Below are 12,094 nucleotides of genomic sequence, written 5' to 3'. Positions count from 1 at the left end.
GGCTGTATACATTATTCAGGCAGTCGGGGTGGGCTTGGTGTTTACTTAGAAGGAGATAATAGGGAAGTTGCAACCGTAATGACACAAACAGGGCGAGATCAATCAGACCAGGAGATGTCTAACACTAACAAGCAGCAATTAAGCAGCAATCAAGAGCAATGGGGCCAATCGTTGATGCCCTTTTAACACTGATCACCGAAGTCCGGAGAGCAAAACCTAATAAGTCCTTAGCAGTTTGTCAAGAGCTGCTGTTTCTCCATCCTCTCTGGTGGGAGAGTACCAGGAGAATATATTCTTTATAATGTAATAAGGTAAAGGGAAGAGGGAAAGTTTCATTTAAATCTGGCTCTCTCTCTCTCTCTCTCTCTCTCACGCACACACACACACACACACACGGAAGGTGATAGTTCTTTCTAGGTAGAGGCCAACACAGTTTCCGTCAGATTCAAAGCACTTTATTACGCAATAAGAATCACGGCCGGGCCTTCACCTAACACACACAGGTGATGGGTTAAGAACCCCACAAAATGGTCGTGACATATTATATGCTCATCTTTATGTTACTATCTAGATATACATAGCTCTTGTAAACTGAGCATTCTCCCCTGCCAGAAGGACCAATCATGGTTTTTCTAGACAAGATACATTATGGTCCCAACTACGCATATAGGCTCTTCAAAGTACAGTAATCCCATTGTTCATTGTTCTCCCAAGCCCCTCCTTATCACACATTCCAAAAATCATCAGTTCATCCTAAACAGTAACTTTGGTTCACTTTCTCATCAGGGATTTGAGGCCTAGTAGCCCAGATTTCTGCTACATGCAAAAGGGCCCAAGTTCCCTCCCTGGCAGCATCACCAGATAGGGCAGAGAGAGACTCCCACCTGCATCATTGGAGAAGCTACTGCCTGTCAGTGTAGACAGTACTGAGCTAGATGGACCAAGGGTCTGACTCGGTATATGGCAGCTTCTTATGTTTCTGCTTCCAAAGGGCCATAAGAATACATTCATTCCATGGTCATTTGGAAGGAACCAGATCTTTTCAGTGGGCATTCCCTGTCATTCATTTAGGTACATTTCCTAGAGCATCTCTGCTTTGCATGCTGAAGGTTCCAAATTCCTTTCCTGGCATCTCCAAGATAGGGTTGGGTAAGACTCCTGCCTCTGCAACCTTGGAGAAGTCACTTCCAGTTTGGGTCAGAGGCAGACTGCAGCACCGTGTGTGGGAAATGTTGCTCCAGCAGCTGTCAGAGGCAGACTCTGTTGCTCCAGCAGCAGTCGGAGGCAGACTTGGCCCTTAAATATCTCTGAGCTCAGGCTAGCCCTCCTGGACTTTGCCTCCTTGCCTAGAGAGCAGAAGCCTTAAAAGCCTGGATTCCAGCACCCCTCCTCCTCTGTCTGATCCTGCCTAGCCTGCTACATATACTGATGTGCAGACATTGAGGATTGTTAAGATGTGGGAGGGACCAGCTCTTTGTGGGCTCAGCCTTCAAAGGGTACCATTTGTGGGGTGGTATCTCAGGGAACTACCTTTGAGTTTTTTCAGGCTGTAGCCTGGTATCAACTAGACTTCGAAAAGAACATTCTCCATCTGACATTCTTTCACTTAATCTTCAGCTATAGGAGATGAGTGTATTTTGGAACAATTTTCCAACAATCCCTGCATTTTCTCCTCTCAGTTTATTTTACACAGGAATAATCTGAATTTGCCTATGTATCCGTAGATGGCTCCTTGGGGGCATTTTAACAAGGTATCCATAGCTCCAGAACACTCAAAAAGCATACTTTGGCGAGGGAAACAATCAATAGAAACTTTTTTTAAAAAAAATTGCGTAAGTGGCTGATTCTGTTTAATGAACAAAATCACGTTTTGTTCTTTTGTTATTTCCTGAGATTATTTTGAATATTAGAAGGTGTATCCGTATTTTATCGGGTTGTATTTTGGATCCTGCTATGCTTGGTTTGTGGGGGGCACCATTTCTGGAAAGGATTGCATGATAATCATTTGGGGAATATCCGAAGGATATTTTAAAGCTTGGCAGAATATTCTCAGAATTTCCTGCCCTGAGAATCTTGGAAGAATTCCAGTCTAGTGCCAACACTCAAGTGTGGGCCTAGTGCTGATCTTGCCTCCTCAGGGGTCACCCCTCATGGAAGGGGCCATAACAAGAACCCAGGTAGCAAGGGGAGGCATACCTTGCAGCTTGGCTCCCTCAGAGTTGACTTTATTCTCACTCGCAACTAGCTTTGTTCCTCCACATTTCTGAGCTTGGATGTTGTGGTGATACCCTCTGGCTTCTCTGAAAATTACGTCTAGAAAAAGAAAAACCAGCTCAAACAGCCACTCAAGGGACTGAAATGAAAAAAAGAGCTACTGCCTAATGGCTAAAAGTTGGTGCCAAGAATAGACAGACAGTAGTCTCTGCTGAGCCTTGGGGGTGACAGGAGTTGTGTTAAGTCTTTGACAGAAAGCAATGGGAACAGCGGCCACAAATTCCTTGGCTGGGTGTTTAAAGCTGGCTAACAACATAATGAGATCAGATCCCCAGTGGCTAATGTCGAAGCAGCTTGGTACAGAAAAATTAGCCATTCCAGCAACAAGGGAACACATATTATTGATTTTATTAGCAATGACCTGTAACTTGAACTGGCTGATACCTACATAAACAAGCAACTACTGGATGTAGTGTGTGTGCTTGTGTGTGCTTGTGTGTGCGTGAACCTTCTTTATAAGGCCCCTTGGATTTCTTTGAAAGTAAAGTAAGATTAAACTTTTTGAAAAATAAAATACTGTATTTACCTGAATCCAAGACTGGATTTCCCCCAAGTTCTTTAATGTTACAAATTGGGGCTTCATCTTAAATTCAGAGTCCTCTTCTTTTGGGGTAAATACAGATATCCTGTATTTTACCTGTATTTTTAAGGGGTTTATCTTAAATTCAGAGTTGTCTTCTATTCGGATAAATATGGTATCTGAGAACAGCAGCATTTCTGAGAGCAAACACATGCGCAGTGCACTAGAAAGTAAATGTTCACCCATGAACCTATCCTGTGGCCATTTCACTGGTTGCCAGTTTGCTTCCAGGCCAGATTCAGTGTTGGTTTTGACCTTTAAAGCCCTACACGGTTCAGGGCTGGGGTATCTATTGGACCTCATTCGCCCATATGAATGTGCCATGACTTTTCGCTCATCATCTCAAGCCCTGTTCATGGCCCTGCCATTGACTGAGATCTGTTTAGCAGGGATAACAGACAGGGCCTTTTTTATTGTGGCCCCCCCCAGCTCTGGAGTGTTCTCCCAGAAGAGCTTAGGGTTTAAAGAAAAAATCTTAAAACCAATTTGTTTACAGAGGCTTTTAAATGTGTTTTACTACAACCTGATGGTTTTTTGAGTTCAATAGGGTTGGTTTTGATTGTTTTTATTCTATACTGTGTTTTATTTGTTTTGTGCTACACTTCATATTGCTTGTATTTTTCTATTGTTCTGAGCCACCCTGAGCAGTATTGTACTGGAGGGCAGGATATTAGCAAGTCCCCAGCTAACTTTGCAAAGAGGCACATTTTAAAAGTGGTGAATCTCTTGTATTTAGCAGGGGGAGAGCAACTGGCCCTATCCATCCCCAGCACTGCATATCTCCAGTGGTTGTTGCTGGTGTCTCTTAATTTTTCTTTTTTAGATTTTGAGCCCTTTGGAGACAGGGAGCCATTTTATTTATTTATTTATATCTGTGTAAACTGCTTTGGGAGCTTTTCTTGAAAAGCGATAGATCAATATTATTAAAAATAATAATAATAAGCAATAAAATTACAACATGTCAACTACAGAAGGCCACGCTACTCGGGACAGCGTGAATACTATGACAATATCTTTAATTTTTCTTTAGTTATCCTAGACCCTTGGAAATGCCCCAATAATTAAAGTACTAAATCCCAGTCAATAACATCTGGTATACTGTGTGTAAATATCATCATCATCATCATCATCATCATCATCATCATCATCAAACACAAAGGCACCAAGCCATTAATTGTGTGACATTTCACCAGAGGCATAACTAGGGAAAACGGTGCCCGGGGCAAGCACTGAAATGGCGCCCCCCCACCACGCCCCACCGCCCCCCCCAACATACTACATTATACTTAGATTTTTCCTCACAAGCGCCCGCCGCCGCCGCCAAGCCAGGCCACTGACTGGCCACCAGGCGCCAGCAAAGCAATGGGGGGGCACAGGCGGCACGGAAGGGACCGCTTGTGAGGAAGGGGGCACCGACATGCTCCCTTGACTGCTGCAGCGCTGCTGCACTGAGCAGGAAACATTTGTATTAAAAAATTAAAAAAAAAAATAAATAATTGGTCATGGCGGCGCCCCCCACGTGACCAGAAAAGATGGCGCCCGGGGCACATGCCCCCCCTATAGTTATGCCTCTGCATTTCACACACTGTAGAGACTGTGTGAGTGTTGTGTGTGTATGTGTGCGAATCTATCTATCTATCTATCTACCGTATTTTCCAGCGTATAAGACGACTGGGCGTATAAGACGACCCCCTGACTTTTCCAGTTAAAATATAGATTTTGTTATATACTCGCCGTATAAGACTACCCCCTCTTCCGCACACCAAATAAAACTTATAAGAACATCAGATTTGATTTCAACATGGTAATTTTAATTCAAAGCAGCAAAACTGTCACTTATAAACATAAGGCTGAATGTCATCAAACATGTACCGTAAACATACCGTAAGTGCAGGTGGATTAAACTCAGAAGCTGAATGAAAGGATAACACAATAAACGCATGGGAGCTGCCATACTGTTTGTTTTCTAAGCTATAAACTAAACTGGAACTGACAATGATAGGAGGAAGTTAACAAACAATAGAGAGAGAGCAAGTGCTGGGCAAGTCACTGGCGAGTAGCATGCATCATAACTGCAAGCTATGGTATTTTTTGCTAGCGTGACAGTTTCCCTTTTAAAAGCCTTCAAAATCCTCCTGTTCGTCATCTGATATCATAAGTTCATCAATGACATCTTGTGATACATTTGCAAGGCAGTCGTCATATGGATCGAATTCCGTATCAGATGGTGTGCTCTCAGCTTCGGCTTCCTCTTCATCTTGCCACAAGTAGTCGTCCTCCATACCATCTAATGAATTTGATATTCCACACTTCTTGAAAGACTTGACTACTGTCTCTGCGTCAATATCATTCCAGGCTGTTATGACAAACTGGCACAAAACATCCAACTGTGGAGCACGCATATTTCCTCCTTTTGTGTATGACTTTTTGCCGCTAACCATCCATTCATTCCACTGTTCTCGAATGCGATCTTTAAACGGCTTGTTTAGGCACACATCCAATGGCTGTACTAATGATGTCAATCCTGCAGGAATAACTGCTGCATCCGTGTTTAGTCTTGCAAGCCTTTGCTTGGTGGTGGGAGTTAAATGAGCCCTGAACATATCCCACACCAGTAGACTACGTTTTTGAATAAGACCGCCTGGTCGTCTGCTCCATACATTATCAAGCCATAGTTTCACACCCTCTTCATCCATCCAGCCTTTTTCATTCACATGTACAAAACAACCAGCAGGGAACTTGAGTTTTGGCATTGTTTTCCTTTTAAAAATAATCATCGGTTTCAGTTTGTTGCCATCAGCTGTGCATGCTAGTACCACTGTAAAACTCGACTTCTCATGTCCTGTTGTTTTAATCAGAATTGTTTTTTCACCTTTTTGATGGACAGTTTTATTTCCAATCATATCAAAATTCATTGAAGTTTCATCCATGTTTCCAATATTACTTAACGCATAGCCATGTTTAGTGCGCTGTTGTATTACGTAGCGATGGAAACTATTTACTTTGCTATCCAGATCTGCAGGTAATTTTTGGGCAATTTTTGTCTTTTGCTTTAGTACCATATTATGCCTTGTCATGAATCTACTACACCAGGATACAGTGGCCTTAAAATTGTTGCTGTGATCTGGGTTAGATTTGGCCCACTGAAGTGCAAACAAGCGTATTTTATTTCGTGTTACTACATAACCGTTTTGGCGATGCTCATTCACCATGTCTGCTACATGTTTTTCGAGTTCTGGCCAATGTGGGGTGCCTCTTCTTAATGCACACTTACCCCTTGGCATAGTCTTTAATGCTTTTTCATTTGCTTTCCAGTCCCGAACCATCTTTTCTGTTACTCCATATTGTCTTGCAGCAGCGCAATTATTATGTTCCATGGCAAAGTTTACAACTTTAAGTTTGAAACTAGCTTCATATTTCTTTCTTCTTGCTGGTGCCATGATGGGGTTTGATGATGGCATGATAGGATTTTGACTGTTGGACATTTTCTATACTGTACTGTATGCTGTGTGTGTGCAGGAGGAGGTAAGGGGCACAACAGGAGCTCGGGACTACAATGGGCGGTAGTGGATGCAGGGGCGGGCTCCGCTTTCCCTCCGCCCACTGTTACACTGCACCGGAAAGCTGTGTGTGTGCAGGAGGAGGTAAGGGGCTTTCCCTCCCTCCGCTTTCCCTCCGCCCACTGTTACAAAGCACCGGAAAGCTGTGTGTGTGCAGGAGGAGGTAAGGGGCTTTCCCTCCCTCCGCTTTCCCTCCGCCCACTGTTACAAAGCACCGGAAAGCTGTGTGTGTGCAGGAGGAGGTAAGGGGCACAACAGGAGCTTGGAACCATAGTATAATTAGCGATCCCTAAACTACACTCGGCGTATAAGACCACCCCCCCATTTACGAGCAGAAATTTATGGTGTAAAAAGTCGTCTTATACGCCAGAAAATACGGTATCTATCTATCTATCTATCTATCTATCTATCTATCTATCTATCTATCTGAATGATAGTATTTTGTATCTTTTATATCATCTAATATCTTTTTCTAGTATAAGAAATTGTTTTTTTAATGTAAAATATACCGCTTCTGTCAGAAGACGGTGCCCGAGGAGGCTTACCTTGGAATGTTTGCATTAGGTGCAACTGTCTGAGCTGAGACGTAAAATGGGTGACTTTATTTATTTCTCATTGTGCAGCTCAAGCCCGGCCAGAACAGCTGCCGGGACAGCGGCAGCGGCAGCGAAGAGTCAAAAGGATTCCATCGGAGTAGTTCCCGAGAAAGGCTCAGCGACGTAAGTATGACCACTGCACCGCACTGCGTGAGGCCCGGCTGTTGTTTATACGGCCATTTTTATGAATCTGCCAGGGCCCTTTGCTCATCATCTGCTCATGGCTTCGCTATTGACTGAAATCTGGATAGTGGGGACAAGCGACAAGGCCTTCTCAGTTGTGGCCCCTCAGAAAGGAAAGGAGAGAAGTCTTGAAAGGAGAAAAGTCAGGAGAGTCTGATCTTGCTGCGGGTGGCTGACTCAACCTCTGACCCATCACATAAGCATTTGCCCAAATTGTTGGTTGAAGCAACGCTGGTTATGTACTTGTGGGAACTATTCAAGAAGCACCTTTAGTGGGCCTCCATGAGCCACAAGAAGTTCTTTCCCACCTCCCCAGGCTCTGTGTGTGTGTGTATATGTGTGTGTGTGTGCGCACGCGCTCTGTAGAAAGTGAGAATGTTTGTTTGTTTGAAGACATGTATTTGTCCTGTGCCCAAAGCAACAGATATCAAACTGCAGACTAATAAAACCATCCCTTTACAGTCCTGAAAACCTCAGCTAAAAAAGACCATTAAGCAGCTATTAAATCCCCCCCACAAGAGCAGTTAAAATAGTGAAACAATAAGACAGAGGAACAAAGCAAATTAAATGCCTTGCATTATAAAGTTTTTACTGTGGCACCTGACCACCATCATCCGTGAAGGTGCCTCCTGGTTCTGTTTGGGGAGATTCTTCCAAAGCTGCGGAGTCACCACCGAAAAGACCCTTCTCAGCGTGTATCATCCCATCTCACAAGTAGGATTGCCAGCCCCATACCCTCCAAGTGTCTCTATTTGACAGGGGACAATTCATGCTTGATACCACAAGACCTGCTCTCCTTCCCTAAATATATCTTTGGAGGTTGGGAACCTCAAGAGCAGATTTGGGAGAGGCAGTAGAAGGAAAAAGAATAAGAGAGAATTACCCCTCTTTCCACCATTTCAAATTTTTGCAACATTCTTTTCCCTTGTAACCTTCAGAAGCAGCATCCAAGGGGACTGTAACAAAATGGTAAGGAATCTGAGCTAGTAGGGAAGTGCACAAAACTGGTCTTACTGGTTCGGTTTGAATATGAACTGCATCTGAACTGGACTGGTTCAGTTTTGTCCCCCTCCAGACCAGGGTCTGACTTGTCTTGAATCTGTGCTGATTTGGGCCCGGTTTGAGGAGGTTGGGGTGCTTCCGTAATTGTAAAAATACTGGGAAGGGGGAGAAGTACTTACTGCCATGGTGGCCTCAGGAGGTGCTGTAGTGGCCACAGGGGGTGGGGGGGGCTGCGGCAGCTTCCGCTACCCCTACCACCCTTTCCCCAACTCTAACAGGGCTGCATTGGGCTGAAATTAAGCTGGTTTCAACCATCTGCATGCACACAGCAGTCAAAGAAATGGCAGCTGTGCATGCTCAGAGGACTGAAACTGGCCCGAAATGGGCAAAACTGGCCCTGGGAGACTTGGGGGCTGCCCAGCAGGGACAGAGGGAGCTGCCGTAGTCCCCACCCCCCACCCCCATGGCCGCCACACCTCCCCAAGGCCACCACAGCAGTAAGTACTTCATTTTTCCAAGTATTTTTTACAGAAGACCCTGCCCCCTTAAACTGGGCCCAAACCAGCTTGACCAGTTCAGCTCAACCTCGGACTGAACCAGATGTGGTTCAAACCAGTTTGAGTCGGCTCGCACACTCCTACCCTGAATTCAAGCCAGCTCACACACCCCTACCCAGCTAGTGGACTTCCAAGTTTGTCATCTGTTTGGCCAAGTGAGAAGCAGGAGGAGAAATCTGATGGATTTTTGGTCTGAGCCAGAAGGGGTCTTGTCAAATATATAACTCCTGTGAACTGTACATTAAAAGCTGCTTTAAACTATGGAAGTGACGCCGTAGTGTGCGCATGCGCGCTATGGCAGTATGTACCCCAACGGCCAAAACAACCCGGGTAGAGTTTTCCCCCTAGCTTGGAGTCCTCTCCAAGGTAGCTGGCAGCCAAGAGGGTAGAATGTTGGTGAAATTGGCAACAGTCAGGATGAGGACATGGAAAGAGCCACGCGTCTTGAACCATATTTGCAAAGGTAGCAAAGATAAGTGGGGAGAGGAGATCATTTTTCCTGACAGCAGGAAAAACAGACGCCATTATTTTGGCTTGGCAAAGGTTTGGGGAAAGTCATACCATTTTGAGGCGAATGGTAAAATCTCAAGAGCTGACATCCCTGGGGTAGAGGGGAATGGGGCGTGGGCCACAGTAATCTATACCCACCAGGAGAACCTGATCTACTGGGGAGGTTGGCAACCTCTTTCTTAATAACGAAACCTTCACATGCTTTGCTAGCGTAGCAGAAATTTAAGCAACCAGCCTGCTTTCCTCAGTCGTCTCACGATCCCCAGCCAGTGAAGCAACATTAACTGGCAGATGTAACAAGCATGTGTGATGAGATCCACATCTCACGAGCCTGGTTGACGGAGGCCTCGGGGCCCCTTTCAGATTCTTCATTTTGAGAAAAGCAACTCGCTGACTTCATTGCCCTCCTGCTCTAGCAAAGGCAGGAATATTGTAAGCATTTACCCAATCACAGTGGCAGGGCCTGTTCTAGGGTTTTTGATGCCCTTCGCCAAGTTTGATCTTGCCACTCTCCACAGGTGTGAAGTGTGGAACCCTGACTTTTGCTTGAACCTTGCAGGTTGCTCATTTGTAGGGTTGCTTGTCCAGCCTGCACTGGTGTGAGGATACAGCTAAAGGTAAAGCATGCCGTCGAGTTGGTGTCGACTCCTGGCAACCGCAGAGCTCTGTGGTTGTCTTTGGTAGAATACAGGAGGAGTTTGCCATTGCCTCCTCCCGCACAGTATGCGATGGTGCCTTTCAGTATCTTCCTATATCGCTGCTGCCCAATATAGGTGTTTCCCATAGTCTGGGGAAGAGACCAGCGGGGATTTGAACTGGGAACCTCTGGCTTGCTAGTCAAGTGATTTTCCGCTGCGCCATTAGATGGGATGAGGATACAGGAGGCACTCTTTATTAGCGGAGATTTCATTCCCGCTTATTCCCACGGACAATGAAATCATGAATAAATAGAACTTAACCCTATGGACACTGGGGGTTAGGGATGTGCACAAAACCGGTTTGCCTGGTTTGGTTCGAGTCTGAACTGGACTCGAACAGAACCAGGGATGTTCATTTTCCACCGAACAACCCCCGCCCCCATCAAATGGCCAGGTCGCATATGCGGTGGCCTCCAAAATGACTGCCGCCACCAAGGAAAGGTCCGGAACAGCCTGGAAATGTATTATTTATTTATTTATTACATTTATAAACCACCCCATCCAGAGGCTCTGGGCAGTGTACAACAAATGGGCTGAAATAGCCTTTAGAGGACTGGGGGGAGGCCAGCTGGGGAGAGGGAGTCTGCAGAGACACATACACCCCCCATAGCCACACCAACACCCCTGAGGCCACTGGATTCACCAGTGAGTTCTAAAATACAAATTATTGTAATGTTAGAAATCCTGAGCCAGCCCCGAGCTGGCCGGGAGGGTTTCGGCTAGAGGTCGAGCCAAACTGGGCCCGGTCCAGCTTGAGGGCAAGCCCTCGAGGGCAAGCCAGATCAGTTCAATGATGAAGCAGCTCAACCTTAAGCTGGTTTTCACATACCTACTGTGGGTTAGGTTCCTAAACGCACAGAAGTATGCTGAAAACCACAAGAAGGTGGGGGGCGCAGAAATAAGCACTGTGCTTTGCTCCCCGTCTCTCTAGTAATGCCCCCCCAAATACCCAAATCCTCTGGTTTTTGTTTTGTTTTGTTTCTTGTTTGCAGAAAAGAGCCACAAAATGGCTCTGCACCACAAAATGGCAACAGGAAACGACTCCAGAAGTCATTTCCGGCTACTCAGGAACCGTGGATCGGCAAAAGTAGCCCAATTTTTGTCCCATGGATAAAGGAACTGGGTCCCTATGACCCAACCATGGATATGCGGATCCATAAATGGACAACACGCAAATAATGAGGGTCTCCTGTGCAGTGGGAAAGAGTTCCCAGTCTCTTATGGGGGCAAAACTCTGACACTTCAGAGATGAAAAGAGGCTGCTGTGAATTTGGAAATCCAGTCCGAGTCCATTTCTTTTTGGAAATGAATGCCAAGGCAGGCAATTCATCGTCAAGAGAGGGAGCACAGTTTAAAGACTAGCTGTTTCTCGGGGGCTGAGGTGCAAGGAGAAAAGAAGACTTGGAATTTGGGGTGTAGAATCTGCAGGTCTTTGGGGGCAGGGTTCCAGCTTACTTTCTGCACACAAGGTGCACAATCACATCTTACATTCTTACACCACTTCAGGGAGAAATACATTGTAGAAAAGATAGAAGAGGGAGGGAAAGAATCATTGGCACTGCTATATTTATGTCCCTTCCCCCCCCATCGTTTTTTGTCCTAGATGACCACCTAAGTCTTCCCAGTGGATGTCCCTGCAGATTGGTGATGTTTCTGCTTATAACGAAGAAGGTCCATTCTGTCTTGAAGCAACTGAAATTGCATACAGCATATAATACCCTGCCACAAGCTGGGTTCCTATCCCATTGATGGGGATGAAATCTGAGTGGGCAGGGAGATAAATTAAATCTCTAATTGCCTTTCACTGCCCAAGGCCTGGAGAAGCCTTGGTGGGTGAGTACTGACTGAGGTGGATCTCTTTCTGTTGTGCGTTCATGGAAGCATTTCCTTGAAGCATCCATGACAATGAAGCATTTTCATGGAAGCATTTCATGGAAGCATCGACGGCAATGAAACATTTTCATGGAAGCATTCCTGAAAATGAATCACTCTCATGGAATAATTCCATTTCATGGAAGCATCTCATGGAAGCATGAGAGAGAAGTTGGCCATTGGCTGCAAAAGGGTACCTTCACAGTGGGAAAGGTCCTATGGATTTTGGAGGTGTTCCTCATCACAAGACTTGTAAACAGCT

At 45.4% G+C, this 12,094-nt stretch overlaps 1 protein-coding gene across 5 annotated transcripts in view; it reads left to right on the top strand.

The window, feature by feature from the left end:
- The window catches only part of LOC128336082 (autism susceptibility gene 2 protein-like), a 534,832-nt gene that overhangs the window by 110,915 nt on the left and 411,823 nt on the right, over nucleotides 1-12,094 (top strand). For all 5 annotated transcript variants that reach the window (XM_053275240.1, XM_053275238.1, XM_053275241.1 and 2 more), the window contains exon 3: nucleotides 7,038-7,133. In XM_053275240.1, the coding sequence (XP_053131215.1) occupies nucleotides 7,038-7,133 (96 nt within the window). The remainder of the gene's footprint in view (nucleotides 1-7,037; nucleotides 7,134-12,094) is intronic.

Source organism: Hemicordylus capensis, chromosome 12 (assembly GCF_027244095.1).
Source record: "Hemicordylus capensis ecotype Gifberg chromosome 12, rHemCap1.1.pri, whole genome shotgun sequence".
NCBI lineage: Eukaryota > Metazoa > Chordata > Lepidosauria > Squamata > Cordylidae > Hemicordylus > Hemicordylus capensis.
Note: the sequence above shows the minus strand (reverse complement) of the source record. Positions and strands in the feature narration are given on the sequence as shown.